The following is a 23822-nucleotide window of genomic DNA, read 5'->3' as shown; positions in this document are numbered from 1 at the left end:
TGCATATGAAATGTAAATGTATACGTATGTGTGTATGTATATATATATACATATATTGTATAGAACGCGCGTGTACGTGCGTTTGTGTATGTATATATATATATGGAGAGCGAGAAAAAAACATATAAATGTACATAGGCATATATTATGTGTATATGTATATATATTGCTGTGTCTTTCTAAATATATACCTATATATATATATCTATGAATACACAGTGTATGAATGTATCTGACCACACTTGTGCATACATTCTTATGTATGAATATGTATATATGTATATGTACACACACACGGATCTATTTATGCATATATATTCTATATGTGTGTGTGTGTGCGTGCGTGCGTGCGCGTGTACATATATACTTACTTACATACTTATATAATCACACATGCATATTATTTGATATCGCATGAAGACAAACAAAATTATAAGCTAGCGGACGTAGATCGTTATAGGAATAGCAAGAAAAGCAGATTGAGGCGTTTGATTAGATGGTCGCCACTTAGAACGATTAAGAACACCTCTATACAATTCATGCATGTCCGTCAGCTATTTTCGGTTTAGTTAAATTGGACTTAAAGATTAAAAAAAAAAAATCTGTCACCCTTCCTAGGTCCCTCCCTTACCCTCTACCCCACCCTCCCAACCCCACCCTACCCCACCCACACCACCTGGGTATTCTTGTCAGCGGTTGTCTTATGCCCTTCCCCTCCCCCTTCCCCTCCCCCTCTCCTCTCCCCATATCATTACCCTACCCACCCACCCCCACCGCCACCTGAATCGCGATATATCTCATTCATCCATTTACCAATTTTCCGAACCATTACCTCGCCCACCTCATTACCATCTCAGATGTATAATTTAATTGTTTGCAAACCACCTGCGCCATCTGTGCCAACGGCGAAGACACGTGCACCGCAACCATCTGTTTCTCGCGCCACGTACCCCGTCGCGCTCGATCGCATCCAAGCAGTACTCGTTTCCTCACGGCTCTTTTGCCCTAAACAGATGCGCAGCGACGTGATGGTAGAAGTGGTGAGCGCCGTGCCCCGCCCCCCGACTCCCCCCGAGGAGTACCCAGGGCTCGAGGAGGTCCCCGGCACGTGGCTGTACCAAGTGCACGACCTCACCCTCAAGACGCTGCGGGCGAGGGAACACGCCGTCAAGAACACGCTTCCCCACGGTAAGGAAAACGGCTGTGTCTCGCGCCCTTTCGGGACGTGTGTGTGTGTGTGTGTGTGTGTGTGTGTGTGTGTGTGTGTGTGTGCGAGCGTGCTTGCTTGCGTGCATGCGTGCGTGCGTGCTTAATTCCTGTGTAGATTTTTTTTTTCTCTATTCACTGTTGCTTCTATATATCAGCCTTATGTCAGGTCGTTATAAATTGACACATTAGTATTAACTCATCAACATATATTTGTTTATCTAAGTCACCATCATTTAAACACATTTTTTCTTTCTCTTTTATACCTATGTTTATTCGCGAATTCGTTGCGACCAAGTGTAACGGACTTATGTCGCTCTGAAGTTAATCATTATAACCCCGCGCTGTAATTTATTCTCATTAGCCATATAACTCTTCATTTTTCCTCCCTCCCCTCTTCCCGTGTTCGCTCTCTCCCCTCTGCATCTTCACTCTTTTCGTTCTTTCTTTCCTCTCCTTCTTCGCTTTTTTCTATTACTATTTTTCCTCCACTTATTCTCTCTCTCTCTCTCTCTCTCTCTCTCTCTCTCTCTCTCTCTCTCTCTCTCTCTCTCTCTCTCTCTCTCTCTCTCTCTCTCTCTCTCTCTCTCTCTCTCTCTCTCTCTCTCTTACTCCCTCCTCCCTATCCCCCTCATTTCTCCTTCGCCTTTTCCCCTTACCCTTTTTTCGTCTTTTGCTCCTCGTCTCTGTCTCCCCTCTCCCTCTCCCTCTCCCTCCTCCCACTCCTTCCTCCTCCTCCTACTCCTCCCCTCCTCCCCTCACCAGCCTTTCCCCACATCCTCTCTCCCTCACACTGTCCCTCACTGTGAGTCAGCCGCGTCTCCTCCTTCATTACTCACGCTGGGACTTTCTTTCAGCGCCTTTTACTCAGCCTCCGTGTACCGTTTGCGTGAGTCACCGTTTGTGCTGAGTGGCTGTTCTCGCTCGTTCCTTCGTTTGTTCTTTTGTGCTATTTTATTTTTGTTTTTTGTTTTTCGTTTTGGGTGTATCGGTTTCGGTTTGTTTGTGTCTCTGTCTTTGGTTGTCTGTTTCTTTCTTCTCTCTCTCTCTCTCTCTCTCTCTCTCTCTCTCTCTCTCTCTCTCTCTCTCTCTCTCTCTCTCTCTCTCTCTCTCTCTCTCTCTCTCTCTCTCTCTCTCTCTCTATCTCTCTCTATCTCTCTCTCTGTCTCTCACTCCCTCTCTCCCTCCCTCCCTCTCCTATTTCTTTATCTCCCCTTCTTCCCACCCCTCTTTTTTTTATCAGCCTCCCTCCCTTTCACCCTGACACCTGTCCACCCGTCTACACGAAACAAAACACAAACGCACACAACAAGAAACGGAATTACAGCAATCAAAGACAAACACAGACAGGCGTCAGCGACAAGGACACGACAACAAAGACACGGTTGACAGACGCGTCATCCGCCATGCTCTTTGACTGAGGTACCTGGACGATCGTGTAATTAACTTGTTGGGACTGCGTGCTCGGCGGGGACGTGGCGGCACCTGATCCCCGAGGAATGCGTTTTTCTTGATTTTTTTCTTTTTTTCTTTTTTCCTTTTTTTTCCCTTTTTTTGTTGTTGTTGTTTCTTTTCTTTTCTCTTATTTTCCTTTTTTTTTCTTTTTTCTTTTCATTTCGCTTTCCTTTTTTTTATTATTTATTTTTCTTTACTTTCCTGTTCTCGTTTATTCTTTGCTTTTCAATTGTCTTCTTTTCTTTTTTTCTTTTTTTTTTTACTTTTCGTCTCGTTTGTTTACCACTTTTTTGTCTGTCTTGTTTGTACGCTGTTGGTTTTTCGCCCCTCCACACCCCTCCTCACCCCTCCTCACCCCTCCTCACCCCTCCTCAACCCTCCACACCTCTCCTTACCCCTCCTTACCCCTCCACACCCCTCCTCACCCCTTCTCACCCTTCCTTGCCCCTTCACACCTCTCCTTAACCCTCCACACCACTCCACACCCCTCCTCACTCCCTCCACACCTCCCCTTTACCTTCCACACCCCTCCTCACCCCTCCTCCTCTCCTCCACATCCTTCCTCACCCCTCCACATCCCTCCTCACCCCTCCACACCCCTCCTCACTTCCTCCACACCTTTCCTCACCCCTCCACACCCCTCCTCACTCCTTCTCCTCCCTTCCTCGCCCCTCCTCCTCCCCTCCACACCCCCTCCACACCCCTCCAGTAGTGCGGGACGAGGCGCTGTGCGTCAGGAGCATCGCCCATAGATCCTCAATTAGGATACTCTAATGACACGTTTTTCTCTTTCCTTCTTAATTGTTTTTGCGGGGTTTCCCTTCTCGTTCGGTTCCTTCCTCTGCCTCTCTTCCTTCTTTGCTTTTGTTTCTCCCTTTTCCTTCTGTCAGTTTGTCTGTTGTCTGTCTGTCTGTCTGTCTGTCTCTTCTCGCTTTCTCTCTTGCTCTTTTTCTTTCTTTCTTTCTTTCTTTCTTTCTCTCTTTCTATCTCTCTCTCTCTCGCTCTCTCGCTCTCTCTCTCTCTCTCTCTCTCTCTCTCTCTCTCTCTCTCTCTCTCTCTCTCTCTCTCTCTCTCTCTCTCTCTCTCTCTCTCTCTCTCTCTCTCTCTCTCGCTCTCTCTCTCTCTCTCTCTCTCTCTCTCTCTCTCTCTCTCTCTCTCTCTCTCTCTCTCTCTCTCTCTCTCTCTCTCTCTCTCTCTCTCTCTCTCTCTGTGTGTGTGTGTGTGTGTGTGTGTGTGTGTGTGTACGCGGTTACTTCCTGTTTACATGATCCCGTGTAAGTCTACGGCCCCGTAAACACGTACATGTTTCGGTATTTTTGCACACGGGCAAGTGTACATTCAAGCGTGTGTGGTGACTCGTGTGCGTCTGTGTGCGTGAATTTACGAGCGCGTTTCAACAGACATGTTTGTTTGTGTACGTATATGTGCGAGTATGTGCGATGTTTCTTGTACGTCTGTGTATGTATATTTCAACAGACTTGTATATCTGTGTACGTATATATTCGAGTGTGTGCGATGCCCTTGTGTACGTCTGTGTATGTATGCGAGCGCGTTTCAACAGACCTGTATATCTGTGTACGTACATGTTAGTGTATAATGACGTATGTACGTACATGTTAGTGTATATTGACGTATGTACGTATACATTCGAGCGTGTGCGGTGCCTCGTGTGCGTCTCCGAACGTGCGAGGGAGCCCGCCCATATCTCCTGTGGCTTTCTCGAGTACCTCTGCGGCTCAAGGATGCTGAACCCTGCGTCTTCGCCACATATTTCCGCCTCGAGTCATCTCGGCGTGAATCTTCCGCCGCAGCCTCGGTCCGCCGCCCGGAGATGGGGGGGGGGGGGGGGGAGACAGGACGTGGGTATGGGCTGGGACGGGTGTCGGTGTGTTTGTTTGTGTCTGTTTGTCTCTGTCTCGGTATCTTTCTCATATGTTTATTTTTTCTCTTTCTCTTTCTCCTTCTCTAACTCTCTCTCTCTCTCTCTCTCTCTCTCTCTCTCTCTCTCTCTCTCTCTCTCTCTCTCTCTCTCTCTCTCTCTCTCTCAAACAGATATAAAGACGCATTTACCTGCATCCGTCCAAACGTATACGAAATAAACATCATAATAAGCTTTTCAAAAGTCTCTCAAAATCGTGTCCTGCCTCCCCCCACCTCCCCCTCTCCCTACTGAAAGTGTGGAGGGAGGGGGAGGGGACGTCTGACATTCTTTGCTTCCCCGACTGATGTAGGCCGCCTCCCCTTTGCCTCTCCTCCCCCTCTCTCTTCCCCTTTCCTCTTGAGGGGAGGGTCACTTCCTCCTTCCTTTCCTTCCTCTCTCTTTCCCCCTTCCTTTTCCCTTCCCTCTCTCTTCCTCCTTACTTTCTCGTTTTTTCTTCCCTTCCCTCTCTCTTCCCATCTCCTTCCCCTTCCCCTTCCCCTCTTCCCTTCCCTTCCCTCTCTCTTCCCCTCTCCATTCCCTTCCCCTTCCCTTCCCTCTCTCTTCCCCTCTCCTTCCCCTCTTCCCTTCCCTCTCCTCTCTCTTCCCCTCTCCTTCCCCTTCCCCTTCTCCCTCCTGAGGCGTAGATCCTCGTCCAGGTGGGGAGTTAGGCAGGAAGACAAAAAAAAAAAACTAAGGAAAGCAGTTAGGTAAGCCTGGTTGCCTCCCTTCCTTTTCCTCTTCCTCCTTCTGCTCTTCCTCTTCCTCCCTCTTTCCTTCCCTCCGGTTCCCCCTTCCACCCTCCCCCCCCTCTTCTTCCTTCCCCCGATAGGCCTGTTTCCCCCTCCCCCCCTCCTCCTGGCTGGGTGGTGCCTGACAAGCGAAGCGTAATCGGTGTCAAGCATATCGGCCTCTTCCTTTTTCCTCCTCGTTTTTATGTCTTTCTTGTGTTGTTGTCTTTTTTCTCTTCCTTTTCGTCTTTGTCTTCTTGATTTTTCTTCCTCCTGTTCTTTCTCTTCTCTTGCTTTGTTGCTATTTATCCCTCTCTTCGTGTCATTATCATTGTCATTATCATTATTATTATCGTTTGCTATATTCTTTCACCATTCGTATGTACTTGGTCTCTTTTTTATTTTATTTATTTATTTATTTATTTATTTATTTATTTATTATTTATTTACTTTTCTTGGTACAGAGAGATACTTTGTTTTTTCTCTTAGCTTTAGTTCTGTTTCCTTCTCGTCTCTTTTATTTATCTTTCTTTTCTTCTCTTGTCCCCATTTCTTTTCTCTCCCTTCGAACCCCATTCAGCCTCAACGAACTCCGTCTTGCATTAATTCCTGAGGGTTTGAAGGGACCTCTTAGGGTTAGGTGAGAGATGACCCCCTCCTCGCGTGTCTTCCTGTCTTGCTTTGCCTCTCTCCTTCTCTTTTCCTCTCTCTCTTCCTTTCTTTCGTTTTTTTTTTTTTTTTTTTTTTGCTTTCTTTCTTTCTCTCTTTCTCTCTTTCTCTTTCTCTCTCTCTCTCTCTCTCTCTCTCTCTCTCTCTCTCTCTCTCTCTCTCTCTCTCTCTCTCTCTCTCTCTTCTCTTCTCTCTCTCTCTCTCTCTCTCTCTCTCTCTCTCTCTCTCTCTCTCTTCTCTTCTCTCTCTCTCTCTCTCTCTCTCTCTCTCTCTCTCTCTCTCTCTCTCTCTCTCTCTCGCTCTCTCTCACTTCCTCCCTCCCTCCCTCCCGCCCTTCCTTCTCCCTCTCTTCCGTCACAGCTGATCAGAAGTTCTCCTCCCAACCCCGCCCCCCTTCGTGCAGTCACTCAGAGCTCTTTCAACTTGGCGAGGAAGTTCACTCCGCACTCATTTTGGATCCGTTGTGTTCTTGCCGAGCAGAACCCATTCCTTTGCCGCCTACTGTGTTTTGGTTTATGAACACGTGAGAGATGGAGAGGGAGAAGAGAGAGAGAGGGGGGGGGAGAGAGCGAAGAGGGGGGGTAGGGAGAGTGAAGAAGGGGGGAGGGAGAGGGAGAAGTGGGAGGAGAGAGTGAGAGAAAAAGGGAAAGGGAGGGCGGGATAGACAGAGAGAGAGAGCGAGGGAGAGAGAGAGAGAGAGAGAGAGAGAGAGAGAGAGAGAGAGAGAGAGAGAGAGAGAGAGAGAGAGAGAGAGAGAGAGAGAGAGAGAAACATAGACAGAAAGACAGAGAGAAAGAGAGAGTTAGAGTCAAATTAGTCGAAAACCTTCAACTGGATAATTTCGAATAATTTCGTTACCATGAAATCTTCTCAGGCATTTCACCTTGACTTGCTGTACCCCTTTTTCCTCGCTTCTTCCGTCCCCTTTCTCTCCCTCCTCTCCCCCCTCTCCCCTCACTCCCCTCTCCCCTCTAACCTCTTCACCGTCTCCCTTTCACGCCGGACACTTGAAGGGTTTCTATCCGGCACCCATATATATCTCCCCCTTTCCGGTAGACGTATCTGAAGGAAGGGAAGGCCTCGCGGATGTGAACGAGAGAGCGTCGTAGAGGGGAAGCTAGATTAATTACGTTTTCATATCCTCTCCGCGAGGAAACATCCTCTTCAAATGTTCTCTGGTGATCATCGCGATCTTCAATGTATTTCTTAATATCCACATTAAGCGTTTATCAAGTGTGTAAATAATTAATCAGATGTACTTCGGATTTCAAGTGGCTATATCCCGCCGCGGACAGACAGCGGCCTCTTCTCCCGCTCTCCCTCTCTCTTTCGCGCGTCTCTCTCTCTCCCTCTCTCCTATCTATCTCCTCTTTCTATCTCCCTCCCTCTCCTCCCTCTCCGTCACACGTGGGCGGTTCCGGTTGCCCCCCGACGCCCTCTCGCCGCCCTCTCACGCCCGTGCCGCCCACCTGAGCAAAGATAACAAATTATCACAGATCCGGGAGGTCGAGGTAAGGGCTGGTCTGAGGCTGCGTTTGTGCGCGTGTGTTTGCGTGAGGATTTTTTGTTGTCTTTGCTTTTTCTCGGATGATAAATAAAGTGGTAATGAGACGGAATCTTGAGTAAGACCCGCTTTGCCTTCTGTTTATTTACCGTTTGTCTTCGTAAGGATTCTCTTGATAAGAGCGATAACGGCGAGATATGTCGGGATTAGCTCTGTGTCATTTCGACTCACGATGGAAGAGGGAATAGAAGAGAAAGGAGGAGAATAAGAGGAAGAGGGCGGCGGACAGGGAGGCGGGGCAAAGGAAGAGGGAATGGAAGAGAAAGAGAGAGAGAAAGAGGAAGAGGACGAGCAGGTGGCGAGGCAAGGAAAAGGAAATAGAGGAGAAAGGAAGAGAGAAAGAGGGAGAGGAAGAGGATGAGCAGGGTGCGAGGCAAGGAAGAGGGAAAAGAGGAGAAAGGAAGAGAGAAAGAGGGAGAGGAAGAGGGCGGCGAGCAGGGGGCGGGGCAAGGAAGCAGGAAGAGCAGGAGGAGGGAAAGAGTGCCAGCCGGGGCGGAAAAGCTGCCTCCCCAGCCCGCCTCAGTTCACTCGTTCCTCCTCCCTGACTCCTCGAGCCCCACGCCCTCTTCCTCCTCCTCCTCCTCCTCCTCTTCCTCTTCTTTTTCTCCTTTTCTCTCCTTCTCCTCCTCTTCCTCTTTTTTTCTCCTTTTCTCCTCCTCTTCTCTCCTCCTCTCTCCTCCTCCTCCCCCTTCTACTTCTTCTTCTTCTTTTTCTATTTTTTTTTTCCTTCTTCTTCCTTTTTTCTTTTTCATTCTCTTCCTCTTTATCTTTCCCCATCCCCTTTCACTTTCTCTTCCTCTTCCTCTTTCTCATTCTCTTTCCCATCCCCTTCCACTTAATCCTACTCTATTTCTTCTTCTTCGTCTTCATTTTCTTTTTCTTCTTCTCCCTCCCTCCTCCTCCTCCTCCTCCTCCTCCTCCTCCTCCTCTTCGTGCGACTCCACCTTTCCCCATTTCCTCTTTTCGATTTTCCCTTCCTTCTTGTAGCCATTTCCTCCCCCCCTCTCCCCCCTCCCCCCCTTAGTTACGCACACCCCACCCTTTTCTCTCTTCCTCATTCTCTCTTTCTTACACACACACACACACACACACACACACACACACACACACACACACACACACACACACAAAACCCCCTTCCCCCCCCCCCTCCCCCCTTCCTCCTTCCGTAATTAGTGTTGTTGATCTGCTATCATTAACTATAAACGCAACTCTTACCCTATAATTCTGCACACTACATCTCCCTTCCTTGCACCCTTCTCCCTTCTCCCTTTCCCGGTATTTAGCTTCCTTCTCCCCCTCCCCCCATCACCCCCTCTTCAGCCTTCCCCCCCCCCCCCTTCATTATCGCATTTTGAACCAATGTCGCTTTGTCTTCAGCTGTGATGTTAGTGATTGCCGTGTCGGCTGTTGGGTAATTTGCATTGTTATCATTATTATCATTATTGGTTTTTGGTATTATTAATGCTGTTATTATTATTATTATCATTATTATTATTATTATTGTTTTTATTATACTTTTGTTGTTGCTGATTTTGGTTTTGTTATTGTTACTATTCTCCTTATTATTATTATTATCGTTATCGTCATCATTGTTATTGTTAAAATGATCATCATCATTACCGTTGTTATTATTACGTTGACTGTTGTTATTGTTCAGATTATTATAGTTGTTACTGATGTAGCAACAGTCATTGCCGCCATTTGCAATGACTTCGGCACGGGCAGCACGAAGCGACCCTCGGGCCTGCAATTGCATCAACGTCGTCCCGAGTCGCCTCGTATCTTCGCCCTTGTTATCATTTCCCGTCCGTCGGGTTTTGCCCACTCACTCACTCACTCGCGCATGACCGTTATTCTGACGAGGCCCCAAATAAACACGTCCTTTTCCTTTCGTCGCTGTCGTCTTCCTGCCGAACTCACAGTTGCGACGCCAGGCAGTGACGCCATGAGGTCATGCGGCGAACTGCATGACGTCACTGCCCCCCCACTCCCTTCCTCCTACCCCCCGCGCGAGCACCCGAGGTCTGGCGCCGTGTCTTCGCCGACGCTGTTGCCGCCGCCTTGTTTCCTTCCCGCCACCGAGAGCCGCGCGCGGGAAATGACACCTACGCCTTCTGTGCCGCATGTCCCGCGGCTTCATGCGTCACTTCGGGGCGGGAGGTCGAGGCTGTGGGTCCGTCCGGCCGCCGAACGCGAAGGGCAAGGACACTGCGTCCCCGAGTGGGGACGCGTCGGCTCCGGAGGGAATCAGTGTGCGAAGGACGCCGCGCCGGTCGTCGAGCGTCCTCCTGCGTCCCTCGCCTTGGGGTGCGAAAGAGGAGGGGGGGGGGGGGTGCGGGCGGCGCTCCCAAGGCCGCCGCGTGACCGCAACGTGTACGCCGCCGCCGCCCGCTTCCCGCCATCACCTTCCACCTCCGCGGCGACGCATGCGGCTTTGCCCGGCACCGGTGTTACCGCAGCGCTTGCGGCCGCCCGCGCTCGACCCGGCACTCGTGGGTACGGCGCTGCGGGCGGGGTGGCACAGGAAAACAAGGGGGGGGAGGCCACTGAGCGCCACCAGCTGCAGAGTCCTCCTGGCGCCCGAGGCCGTAGAAAGGCTCGCGCCAAAGGGCCTCGCGAAACCCGCTCGAATCAGCTCCCGGGCCACGGCGCCTCGTCCTGTCCTCCTCGCTCCTCCTCGCTCGTCGTCACTCCTCCTGGCTCCTCCTGCCTCCTCCTGGCTCCTCCTGCCTCCTCCTGGCTCCTCCTGCCTCCTGGCTCCCGACGCGACACTCGAACTGCTACCGAGTTTTCCTCCTTCCCCTCCCCCTCCGGCCCGGTAGGGAAAGAGGGGGCGGGGGCGGGGGCGGGGGACCAGCCAAACCAGCCCGACACTTCCTGTTGGACTGCCGGACCGTCCGCCTCAAGGATGTGGCGGTGATTACACTATTACCGCATTTCCGCTCTACAATTATTTCTATAAATCTTTCTCTAGCGCGGCAACCATTTTAAAAAGGGGGGAGGGGAGGGAGGGAAGGAAGGGTAGGAGGGGAGGGGGGCGGGAAAGAAGAAGGGGAGGAGGGAAACCAGAAGGACGATTGCACGTGTTAGGTCTAAAGTACGGCGGTTATACACGACGGGAATGGGGGAATATATAAAGGCAGAATCGAAGTCCCGATGGATGGTCGTGTCGGCCAGAGGTTGCCGTTCGCGTAGAGGAGCATGCGGTGGAATCCGGGGAATGCGGCCGTTCGTCTTTGCCGTTGACTGGTACGGGCCGGGCCGGGCGAGGCGTTAGCGTCTGTTTTCCGTATCTGTGTTTCGGTGGGAACTCTCGTCTCTTCTTCGCCTTTCCTCTTTCTCTCTTTTATTCTCTTATTCTCTTTCCTTTTTCTCTCTTGTTTTCTGTTTCCGTCTTCTTTCTCTTTCTCTCTTTTATTCTGCAATTTTCTTCTCCTACCCCTTTCTCTCTCTGATTCTGCTTTCGTCTTCTCATTCCTCTATCTCTCTATTTTTACTGCTTTATTCTCCTCCTTTCCTATTACTCTCCTATTCTCTCTCTCTTTTATATATTTCAGAATCAATCTCGAGGTGTCCGCTGAAATGGCGTGGAAAACGAGGTGATTTGAGGAAATAGATAACAATACCGGGAAGGAAATAGATGTTTGATCGACAGCGGGACGGGGCGGGGGCGTGGGGGCGTAGGGGGGGGGGGGAGGCGATCAGCTGGGCGGAGTGACAGGGCGTCCAGTGTCCACCTTGGAATGTTAATCGTTCCAGGAGTGAGAAAATGGCGAAAAATCCCTCGTCGACCGGAACAATTCGCTATTTTTTTTTTTTTTTTTTTTTTTTTTTGTATTCTTATTGGGTCTGTCTCTCGGTCTCTCTCTTCCTTTCTCTTTCTCGATATCTTGCTCGTTTCTCTCTCTTTCTCTCTCTCTCTCTCTCTCTCTCTCTCTCTCTCTCTCTCTCTCTCTCTCTCTCTCTCTCTCTCTCTCTCTCTCTCTCTCTCCTTCCTTTCTTATTTCTTCCCTCTTCCCTTCCTCAACAATAATACTTAATGACTCGGTAGGGACGTGTTGGTTCATGGTTCATGTGAGTTTATGGCTCACGTATGTGTGTGCGTGTGTGCGCGTAGATAAGAGTTTGTATGTGTGTGTGTGTGTGTGTGTGTGTGTGTGTGTGTGTGTGTGTGTGTGTCTGTTTGTGTGTCTGTGTGTGTGTATGTGTGTCTGTCTGTCTCTGTCTGCTTGTGTGTGTGTGTCTGTCTGCCTGCGTTTGTGTGTATGTACGCATACAAGAACCCGTTTTGTTCGTACACATGCCCGAGTTCGTACATGTGTTAATTTGGCGTTCCCCTCCGCCTGCAAACATCCGAGGACTCACCCATTTCTCCTTAACCACGGGGCTCGGAGGGAGGCAGCCAGCACGTGCGTCAGCGTAATCTCAGCCCGAAGCCCGACGGATGCACTGGCGGGTCTCGGAAGCAACGTCGGGCGGGATATCCAGCGATAAGGCAAAAGGAGGGATACAGAAGGCAGGGAATAGGTGATAGAAGGGAGATAAGAAGCGATAATAGGCGAGTAAGCAGAAGTTGCGTTGATAAAGCAGATTGTGGGAAGGGAAAAGCAAGGGAAGGGAGGGGAAGCATTGATAAGAGAGGAGGGGAGGGGGAGAGGGAGAGAGAGGGAGGAGGAGAGAGAAGGAGAGGGAGGGGGAGAGAGAAGGAGAAGGAGAGGGGGAGAAAAAAGATAGAGAAGAAGGGAGGAAGAGAAAAGAGAGAGAGAGAGAGAAAGAAAGAAAGATAGACAATGAGAGAAAGAAAGAAATTAAGAAAAGAAGAGAGAGAGATAAATAAGAGACAGAAAGAGAAAAGGAGAGAAAGAAAGTGAGAGAGAGACAGAGAGTTAGAGGGAGAGACAGACAGAGAGAGAGAGAGAGAGAGATAAATAAGGCAAGGAAAGCATCATCGTGTTTAGAACCCAGACGGTTATGACGTCACTGTCTTGGCGAGGCTGGGATGTGACGTCAGGCAAGTCTCTCAGTATGTCATTTTCGTGGAATAAAGAAATGAAAAATATAAATTACGTAATAAGAAAAAAGACAAATGAAAAAAACTAAAAAAAAAAAAAAAAAAACACGAAGAGATGAAGTCTCCTTTTGCAATTCACACACAAATACATAATTGGACAGGTAATAACAATAACAATAAAAAGAAATCTGACAAACAAATGAGACAAATTTCCACGCGAGGGATTTTAAATAGGCCTAAACCCGCTGTGACTCAACCTTTAAAGCCTTCTCCGACGTAGGCCTCGAGGGGTGGGGGAGGAAGGGGGGGGGGGGCAAGGAAAGAGGGAGAGGGAAGGAAACCGTGGGAGGCTGAAGGGAAAAGGAGAGGCAGGAGAGGAGAAGAATGGGACATTTGAAAGGTCGCGGGATGAATGGAGAAAGGCGGGGAGGGAGAAAGAGAGAAGAGAGAATGGGAGAGAAGAATAGAAGGGGGAGGAGAAGAGTCAGAGAGAGAGAGCGAATAAGAGAGAGAAAGAGGGGGGTGGGGGAAGAATGGGAGAGAGGGGGGGGAAAGAAGAACAGGAGGAAATGAGAGAGAGAGAGAGAGAGAGAGAGAGAGAGAGAGAGAGAGAGAGAGAGAGAGAGAGAGAGAGAGAGAGAGAGAGAGAGAGAGAGAGAAAGAGAGAGAAAGGATCATAATGTTTCAATCTGCTCTATCTAACTAAATCGAAATAAATAGCCTTCAATAGAATCAATAAATCATAATAACTAGACAAAGAACCACTTGGAGAAGCCAGAGAAGGAAAAAGAGAACAAACTAAAGGAAACAGCAAGAGCAGCCTCATCAGTTGACGCCGCACGTGAAATCTTGCGCGAGTCTCTCCGTGCACTGATTAAACCTCGCCCCGACTGCCGCACGTGCCCCCGCTCGCCTGGGCGCCCGTGCACGTGTTGACTCGCGATTTCTCGCCGTTTCTCGCTGGTGCTCTCGCGCGATTTCTCGTCTTCTCTCGCACGTGTTCTCTCGCGATTTCTCGTCTTTTCTCGCACGTGCTTTCTGGCGATTTCTCGTATTTTCTCGCACGTGCTTTCTGGCGAATTTCTCGTCATTTCTCACACGTGCTTTCTGGCGAATTTCTCGTCATTCTCGCAAATTTACCGTCATTTCTCGCCGTGTCTCGCAGGTGTTCCCGAATGCATAAGTGCCCCTCCCTCGCGTCCCAAAGCGGAATTCAAAAAGATGTCTTCAGGTGATGTCAGAGAAACGAGCCCGGGCAAGAAACCCGCGCGCGCGAAGTCAACGAACAGCACGCATGAACTCCGCAGCCAGACTTCAATTATTCTCACTCGTGTCTATATTTCCTTTAATTTGCCCAGTTAAGTCATCGCCTCGCCCTCTCCCGGTGACGGGATGTGCGTGCATGCAAATTTCGAACGGGGGGGTAGGGGGGGAGGAAGAGAAGAGGAGAGGGGGAGGGGAAATTTTCGGAATTTGGGCCAGCGAAATGAGGAAAAGGAGAAAGGAAGGAAGAAAAGAGGAGGAGGAGGAGGAAGAGGAAAAAGGAAAGACAGAAAGAAACAGGAAGAAGTAAAGGAAAAATGAAGGAAGGAAAGGAAGAGGGAAAGGAAGAGGAAAAGAGGAAAAAACGGAAAGAAAATGGAAGAGGAAAAGGAAAAATGGAAGGAAGGAAAGGAAGAGGAGGAGGAGGAAGAGGAAAAAAAGAAAACAAAAATGGAAAGGAGGAGGAGGAGGAGGACGAAGAGGAAAAAAAGGCGGACGGAAAGGACGAGGAGCAGGAAGAGGAAGAGAGAAGCAAAGAACGAGGAAGAAATTCGAGATTTGAGGAAGGAAGGGAGGAAGGAAGAGGGAGGAGACGAGGAAACGATTGAAAGAAGAAAGAGGGAGTTAACACGTGTTGCAAAAGACAGGCGAGGAAGGAGAGAGGGAGGGAGGGACGGAGGGGGGAGGGGGAGGAGGGGGGGAGAAGGGCGATGGGTGTACACAATGCGAAGAACAGAACAGGAAGAGTGTAATAAGGAACAGGAAGAAGGGTAGAAGCAGAAGGCGGAGAAAGGGAGAGGGGCAAAGGAGGGAGGGGGGAGGGGGGAGGGGAGGAGGTGAAGGAGGTTGGATGGAAGAGAGTGAGGAAGGAGGGAGGGAGGAGGGGGGTGGGTAGGAGGAGGAAGAGGGGAAAGGGTGTGTGAGGGGGGGGATGGGGGTCGCAGGAAGACGCGTGAAACGTCTCAAGAAGGAAACACCATTTCCTCTTTCTTTGTCGACTCCTTCCCCTTTCCCAGCGGGCCTTTCCTGACACAGCCACTGCCAACCCCCCTTCCGGCCCTCTCGCCTCTCTCTCTCTCTCTCGCTCTCTCTCTCTCTCTCTCTCTCTCTCTCTCTCTCTCTCTCTCTCTCTCGCTCTCTCTCTCTCTCTCTCTCTCTCTCTCTCTCTCTCTCTCTCTCTCTCTCTCTCTCTCTCTCTCTCTCTCTCTCTCTCGCTCGCTCGCTCTCGCTCTCTCTCTCTCTCTCTCTCTCTCTCTCTCGCTCGCTCGCTCTCGCTCTCTCTCTCTCTCTTTCTCTCTCTCTCTCTCGCTCGCTCGCTCGCTCGCTCGCTCGCTCTCTCTCTCTCTCTCTCTCTCTCTCTCTCTCTCTCTCTCTCTCTCGCTCTCTCTCTCTCTCTCTCTCTCTTTCTCTCTTTCTCTCTCTCTCTCTCTCTCTCTCTCTCTCTCTCTCTCTCTCTCTCTCTCTCTCTCTCTCTCTCTCTCTCTCTCTCTCGCTCTCTCGCTCTCTCTCTCTCTCTCTTCTCTGGGCTCTCTTACTCTTTCTCCTTTTCCTCTTTCTCTTTCTCCTCCTCTCTGTCTGTATGTCTCTCTCGCTCTCTTTCTCCTTATCTCTCTCTATCTCTCTCTCTCTCTCTCCCTCTCTCTCTCTCTCTCTCTCTCTCTCTCTCTCTCTCTCTCTCTCTCTCTCTCTCTCTCTCTCTCTCTCTCTCTCTTTCGGCCTCTCTTGCTTTACCTTTTTTCTCTGTACACACGCATGTACGTATGCATGTACACACAAACACACCCACATGGTCGTCTTGCACTGTTACGTGACCCAAGCTTTAATTAGTCGGCAATTACATTAGCGGGTTACTGGAAACAGCGCAATTGCAGCCTAACCGTGTGCAGCTTTCTGCATTATCTGTTCGGGAGAAATTTGCAGATTTCTCTTCGCTGTTTGGAGGCTTGGTTTTAGTTTTTGATGGGTAGGTGGACTTATATTCGTGTGTGTATTTTGTGTTAATGCAAACATGAACGCACACAGATAGAAACATACACACACATACACGCTCGTACAGGCATACACATAGATAAACACACACGCACACACAAACACAACACAAAACACACATATACACACAGGCAAACACATAGATAAACACACACACGTACACGCACACGCTGACACGCACACGCACACACACACACACGCACACGCACACGCATACGCACACGCACACGCACACGCACACGCACACGCACACGCACACGCACACGCACACGCACACGCACACGCACACGCACACGCACACGCACACACACACACACACACACACACACACACACACACACACACACACACACTGGCCCTCAGCCCCGGCGCCGCGGACCGCGAGCGCCGCCGAGCCGAATATAGGCCGCTCGCGCTCCGTGGTGCCTTCGTTCCCGGCGAATTCCTTTCATTAATCAGCCTTCATCGAGCGTGGAACGGCGGCGGCGGCGGCGGTGGCGGCGTGTCCGGTGCTGCATGAGTGTCCGAAGAGCGTCCGGGGTGTCCGCAAGTGCCCGAAATGTCCGCACGTGACAGCCTGCCTCCCACCATTACTTACATCCGGGGAGACCTCTCGTCCCCGTCCCCCTTCCTCTCCCCCTCCCCTTCCCCTCCCCCCCCCCTTCAATGCCGTGGATATAAGAACATGCTTAAGTATAGTCCGTAAAGTCCAGGTCGAGGTGGGGGGTGGGTTGGGGTGGGAGGGAGAGGGAGTCCGTGGGAGGGGGAGTCCAAGACCAGGGGAAAAGGGGGGAAAGGGGGAGGGGGACTATGACCAGAGGAAGGGGGAAGGGGGGAGGGGAGGGAGGGGGGGAAAGACGTACAGTAGCGAGCGTGTGGGAAAGTTGGTGACCCGGCCGGGTGCGTGTGTGAACGTCAGGCAGCTGTTCGAGTGTACCGTTTCCTTGGCAGATTTTCGTGAGTTTTCCACTTGCAATGGTCAATCCTCACCCCCACTCCCCTCCCTTCCTTCCCATATACACACCCCTTCCCCCCTCCCACCCTTCCATACACCTTTCTCCCTTCCCTCCTCCTTACCTCTCTCCCTCTCTCCCTCCTTCCTACTCTCCCTCTCTCCCTCTTTCCCTCTTTCCCTTTCTCCCTTTTTCCCTCTCTCCCTCCTTCCCTCTCTCCCTCCTTCCCTCTCTCCCTCTCTCCCTTCTTCTTTCTCTCCTTCTCTCCCTCCTTCCCTCTCTCCCTCCTTCACTCTCTCCCTCTTTCCTTTATTCTCTCCTTAATTCTCCCACAGAGTTGTATTGTCTTTTATTGCTACCTCTCTCTCTCTTATCCGTTAGTCATTATCTCTTCATCTACCCATTTTTTTACTTTTTTCTTTTCTTTCTTTCTCTTTCACCTTCACGCAATGATTTTATATTTCCTTCCCACCGCCTCCGTATCCTTCAAATGTCCAGTAAATAAATAAATAAATGCAACGCCATTTCTCTGCTATTTTTCAAACGTCATTACAACAACAACACCCGTAATATTCTCGCTTGAGTCGCCACAACATCGATTAGTTTAGCCACAATTAGCCACCTACAACCTTCACAATATCCGTCTCTCTGTAGAACTGATAAAACTGGAAACTTATTATTTTATTCATCTCTACATCTCAAGGGGTCGGTTACGCTAAACTTTCTCCTCGCATTAAGTTTATGGTAAAAAAAACTGTACGAAAGTTTTATTTTTATTTTTTTTGATCTCTAGGTTATGTTACAATTCGGGAGAGTTGTGACCACAGTCGTCACAACCTGCAACACACAACCGGGCACAGTGGTTTACAACCGCCCCTCTCACCGCGTCACCCCTTCTCTAACCCTTCCCCTTCTTCCCCCTCCCCCCCTCCTTCCCCTTCCCTCCCACCACGTCAATCCTTCTCTCCCCCCCCCTTCCCCCCTTTCCTCCTCCTCCTCCCCCCACCCTTCCTTCATTCCCACCCTCTAGCAACACTGGAATGATTGTTTTCACCCTCCATTACTTCCTCCTTCACCCTTACGCCCTCCTCTTTCCCTCCCCTCTCTCCCCTCCCTCTCCCTCCCTCCTCCCTCCCACCCTCCTTCCCATGGCACTTTGGCCCTCTGTGGTCACCAGCGCTCGGTGGCTGTGGCAAGCGAGTCTCGACCTTCCGCGTATGTGCTTATAAGGCCCATCTTCCCCTGCGAATCCCTCCTCGAAGGGGGGAAAGATACCTGACTCCTCGTTGCTGCCCGCCGGTACATTTTCTTCCTTTTTTTCCCCTTGATTTGAACAAGAAATTACAATGATCGCCGAACACAGACCCCAAAGCCGCGGCGTCGTGTTCCTTGCCCCCCTTTTTCCTGTTTCCTCCCCCCCCCCCCCCCTCCGCTGAGGGCGAGATCACACCTTCCGCGCCGCCGACACCTTCAGGCTCGACCACGCTGCGCCGCCTCGCCCGGTTTTCGTTTATTTTATATTTGCAGTTGGAATAATTCACCTTGGAGCCATATATATGTACATATTATCCATAGACATTCACATACCTGTATACATCGATCATTATACATACACAATGCACACCTGTACGTACATATATTCGAGTATAGTCACGCTCATTATTATGAACAGAATCTATCCTTCATACCTTCTCTTCGGTTGAACTTTTTTTATACGTTGAAACATTTCCTTTGCAACAAAACAATGTCTCCCGAAATTGCACAGAAAATACAGAGAGAGAAAGGAAAGCATTGCCTTCAACGTGATGTAAAGTTGCAAGTTTTGTTTTCAACGCTGCGAAATGATTCTGTGTTTCTTTCTTTTATCAACATTATCCAAAGAATCTCATATCTGCTTGCGGTTTCCTCATGGTCACAAAACATTATTTTTTGGGACACGACAAGCTATTCTCTCTTTCGTAACCCGGCAATAGCGGAAATTGGAAGGACGAAAGTGTCTCATGCTCTATGTCTCCAGATCAGAAAAAAAGGGAAATATTTTCACGACCAATGTAAAAAAATATTACGGTCACGACTAACTTAAAATAATATATTCGAAGTAAATTGAATCGGAATTGAAATCAATTTTCGTTGGAGTAACATATGTACAAAAACATAAAGGCTCCAATTATTCGTTTACACAACCCGTATTTATGCACGCGGCGATCCCTCCTCGGGCGCAGACGAACGCCTACACCTCGCTACTTCTAAATAATTTCCACGCCATAAGTCTCGCCCAAGAAAGCTTGATTGTGATTCCCGGCGATTAAACGGGACGCGTTGTGCGTGCGGAGCCGTGACTGTCGGCGCCACGTATGGATAGCGACATAATTGTTGCCGTTTCAAGCTCGTCGTGGCGTGTCCGGTGTGTTGCCTCGTTTCAACATAATGAATAGTCACATGCGCTGGCCTTGATGTGGAAGCTATGTGTGGTACTGATTCCTCTGATCTTACTTCTGCCTATTTTTGGTTTTATTTATTTATTATGTATATCCAATTATTTGGCTATTTTATATATCTATTTATTTATTTCCTTTATATTTATTTATTTATTTGTTTATTTATTTACTTGTTTTTCTATGTATATATTCATTTCAGAGAAAAGAGTATATTACCTAAACCAAACCAGATGTTTATGAGGTGCATTGTTCTCTGTGACTGACACTTATCGTTCGTGGCATACTTACAGGTGTGAATTATAGTATCACTATCGTGTTAGGTACAATGGAGGTTCGACTTTTGAAAGGTCTGGTTCGGTTGTACTCCAATGCATGTAGTGCTTTGCATAGGAGCTTTGTGTGCGAGCGTGTGTCTGTGCGTTTGTGTGGGTGCGCTTATGTGTGGATTTACAGACAATAATGTTAATATGGATTTTCTTGTTAATATTCCATGCTGCTCGTATCGACCCGCGTGGCGTGTGTCGATGGCTGCCGTGTCCCGAGCCTAACCCGCCGTTTTTCTCCTGCAGATCCCCGAACGTGGAGTCGCGACGACGTGCACAGATGGCTCCACCACGTGTCCGAGGCGCACCAGCTGCCCCGCGTCTTCCCCGAGCGCTTCCTCATGAACGGCAAGGCGCTGTGTCTCATGACCCTCGACATGTTCGTCCAGCGGGTGCCCCTCGGCGGCAAGCTGCTCTACAAGGACTTCCAGCTGAGGCTCTGCAACGCCATGTACGCCTGAGGATCCTAGAAGACGTCTGGACCGAGCCTTAGAAGAGGCCCGTCCGTCCTGCGCGCGGACGATTCCTGCTCCTCGAGAGATCCGAGTCTGCGGGATGGACAAGTGGCCTCACAAGTTTTATTTTCGACATCTTCAAGGCGGGGGCGACGTGGCGCGCAGAAGGTCGCCTTGGCCCCGCCTCGTTGTGTTGTTACGCCAAAGATAGTTACTAGAGCGCCTCGGCCGTGCGCATCCCTCGCACCCTGCAGAAGGATCACCGCGCTCGGGGCCGATGTGTTCCCACTCCCTTTTTCTTCGAGAAGTCCTGCCTTCAGCCCCAGTTCCTCGCCACCTTCCTGCCGTCGACGCCCTTCCCTGCCTCATGGAGGAACCCGGGGCGGACAGCTTTGCGTCACGTCTTTGTGCGCCCCTTACGCCCCCTTTGTCCCAGGTGCGAAGCGAGGCGACGGAGGCCCGACCACTACACTTAACCCCTTTGGATACTCGCCGACAAAGAAACGCGAAGGATAGTTAGTTTCCTCTCGGTAAACAGCGTGGTCAGTCGGACACGTAGGCCAGGGGGGTGAAGGGGCGGAGAAATGGAGTTTTCATTACCTCGACCCCCCCCTTTGACGACGACCCCCTCCTCCCCCTGCCACGGCCCCCCGCATCGACCACCAAACAGGAAACCGGTACAGGCACTTCCTGGTCCCGCCGGCGCGCCGAGGGGAGCCCACGCATTTCCGTCCACCGAACATCCCCTCGCGCGGACCCTCGCCTCGCGCCCCAAGTGTCCCCTCGGCCTGCCTCTGAGTCTCGTCGCCTAGGAGACGGTTCTATAGACGCCTAGACTGGGTGACTCAGTATTGCTGTGAAAAGAAATAGAAATCGTCTACCAGTCGAGCAGTCATGTCTCTAGGAGGGATGTATGGAATCTCCTTTGTGTCCAGACGCACCTCAGTGCCCTTCGGCAAGCACGGCCCTTCCCCCGGTCCACCTGACGTGACCTCGCCCGTCCGGTGGCCAACGGACCTCGGCCTAGACACTCCCCCTTCCTCCGCCTGCAAGACGACACCGCCTCATATCCGCCCCTACGCCTCCCCTCGGCCGCCAGAAAGCCAACACCGCCCCTGTGTTAGTCTGTCAACACGTGACCAGCCCTCCTCGGCTCTCCCCTCGCCCTCCCCTCCGCTACGTATACTACGACTACTGCTGCTGCCACTGCCCCCCCCCCCCACCCGCCCCCTCCAGCTGCCGCGTGGGGGGAGAGGGGGAGGGGAGGGGCCAGGCAGCGGACGGACATCCTGGCAAGCTCGCCGATACAGAATCAATGCCGCCCAGGGGAAGACACGCCCTCAGCGGTCAACTGTCACTTCCGCCCACGCTGATAACCGGCCCAACAGCACCGACACCGACGCAATAACTAACAACAACAAACAAGGACAACAACAACAGAAACCATGCACTGAAGGGACAACTGTTGGTGCGTTTTCGCTCGGAGTATTTCCTGTTCCGCTGATGCCCTGTTTAGCTTCGTTTCCACGTTGGCAATTAAGTGTTAGGAAATAAGGCGACATGTCAGAGCGATTCCCCAGAAGAGAAGGAAAAAAATGTATCCCGAGCGAGATCCAAGACAATCTGCCCCGAGTCTCGCGCCTCCCGCCAGCATCCGCGAATTCCCGCCGAAAGATGCTTGAGTCCCCCCTCCCCGTCCCGCCCGCATTGCCCGTTTTCCTCGCCCAGGTAAGAAACCCGGGCAGGTAAGTTAGGGGCGAGGTGGGGGGGGAGGGGGGCAGATGATAAGGGCTGGGGACCTAAACGACGATACCCGGATGACACTTACCCACCCCTCCCCACCCCATCCCCACCCGTGCCCCAACCCCACCGCGAACACCGTCGTTGCCACTGCTTTGACCACGTGCGGGACAGCTGCCCTGACTTCACCGGAAACAGCTGATCTGTCGGGATAACAGCTGACCGCTTCTCATCCTCACCCTCCCCTTACGTCGAGCTCTCCCCAGAACCGCCTCCTGATTCGTGTCCATTGTGTCGGCCGCTTAGTATTGTTAACATTTACCAGGAGATGATTTAGTGCCTCCGGGGAAGTCTCATGCAGTGCCTTGTTAGCTGAGAACACTCTTATATATATATTTATATTTTTTATGGTGTATATTGCGTATTCGGGATGCGTATAGGATATTGGATTACGCGCGTATGATTAGCGATGCTCTGATGCATAATTCGCGTATCTGATAAGGATTTTCTTTGCCTAGAAGTGTCCCCGTCTACTTATTGCCTCCTGAACTCCCCAGAATCTGACACCCAAGTTCCTTTTTTCCCTCGGCGCCCTCCCTCTCCCCTCTCCTCTCCCCCTCTCCTTTCCCTTCTCCCCTTCCCCTCTCCCTTTCTCTTCCTCTCTCCTCTCTCCCGTCTCCCCTTTCCCTCTCCCACCGCTTCTCTCTTCCCTCTCCCTTCTCCCCCCTCCCCTCTCCCACTTCTCCCCCTTCCCCCTTCTCCCTCCCCCGCCGCCTCTCTCTCCCCCCGCAACAAGCGACATCAATAGGATGCACAGGACGCGGCGCAGATAATGACGATAGCGGCAGAGGAAGAGGAGGATGGCGGCGGCGGCGGCGGCGGCGACAGCCCTGCGCAGGCACAGTACCGATGGCGCCGCCTCCGGGTCCTCCGTCACTGCTATCTCCCCCTCCTCCCCCTCCTCCCCCTCCTCCCCCTCCTCCCCCTCCTCCATCCTCTTTTCCTCTTTTTTCTACCTCATCCTCATCCACCTTTTTCTCATTCTCCGCATCCTCCTCCTCCTCCTTCACCACCCTTGTAACCACCTCCTCTTCCTCCCTCCTTCCTTCCCCTCCTCCTCCTCCTCCTCCTCCCCCCTACCCTCCAGGGACGACCTCGAGCATGGCGTCGCTCGGGGTCGCCCTTCCGGCACGACTCTTCATGTACCAACAACAGGATCCGTCCGTGACTCTTGTTGTTGTTGTTGTTGCTGTTGTGATTGTTAATAATGTCACGGATGTTCACGCTGGATGCTCGCTCGGGAACCTCCTGTCAACTTCCATGTATTGTTAATAGACGAGGATTTATTTTGTGTGTGTGTGTGTGTGTGTGTGTGTGTGTGTGTGTGTGTGTGTGTGTGTGTGTGTGTGTGTGTATGTGTGTGTGTGTTGTTTAAGTTGCTTTTTTACTGGGAGGATATTCTTGTTAGGAGGTGTCTTGTGAGATGCTTACTATGTATCTGTCTGTTTGTCTATCTCTATCTATCTATCTATCTCCCTCTCCCTCTCTCTTTCCTTCTCTCTCCCTCTCCCTCTCTTCTCCCTCTTCCTCTCCCTCTCTTCTTCCTCTCCCTCTCTCAATATCCGGACTTTGTTTAAATATCGAAACGGAACTGCGAGCCAGATAACCGGCGACCTTGCTGCCCTCTTCCGCCAAATCGACTCTAAAATACCGGACAGGAAGTTCAGTTGGTGCAACTATAACGAGAGAGAGACAGAGGGAGGGAGAGGGAAAGGGAAGGAGAGAGAGAGAGAGAGAGAGAGAGAGAGAGAGAGAGAGAGAGAGAGAGAGAGAGAGAGAAGCGGGTATTACAGGAAGCCGACTCGATGCTGATGTTGATAACGATAACAGAGACAACTGTGATGATCAAATTATATAGTATCATCTGGCTGTTTGAAGGTATAACCAGGTAGGATGGAGGCAGAAATTACCAGATGCCCGTAGTTCATTGGAGAGGGATGACAAGAACAAACGGGAACATGTAGACATACAGGAAACCTCCCCTCCCTTCCCCCCTTCCCTCTCTCTCTCCTCCCTCCCCTTTTCTCCCCCCCCTTCGTTATCC

The 23822-nt window shown here is 50.8% G+C and overlaps 1 protein-coding gene across 1 annotated transcript; it reads left to right on the top strand.

Annotated features, from left to right (window-relative positions):
- The first annotated feature begins 989 nt into the window (after positions 1–989).
- LOC125037794 (ets DNA-binding protein pokkuri-like) lies at positions 990–22705 on the top strand. Its single transcript, XM_047631011.1, has 2 exons — positions 990–1188; positions 19770–22705. Exons 1-2 carry the CDS (start codon positions 1014–1016, stop codon positions 19982–19984), a joined length of 390 nt encoding a protein of 129 aa, XP_047486967.1. The 5' UTR covers positions 990–1013; the 3' UTR covers positions 19985–22705.
- The last annotated feature ends 1117 nt before the right edge of the window (positions 22706–23822 follow it).

The sequence above is a fragment of the Penaeus chinensis genome, chromosome 24 (assembly GCF_019202785.1).
Source record: "Penaeus chinensis breed Huanghai No. 1 chromosome 24, ASM1920278v2, whole genome shotgun sequence".
Lineage (NCBI taxonomy): Eukaryota > Metazoa > Arthropoda > Malacostraca > Decapoda > Penaeidae > Penaeus > Penaeus chinensis.
Note: the sequence above shows the minus strand (reverse complement) of the source record. Positions and strands in the feature narration are given on the sequence as shown.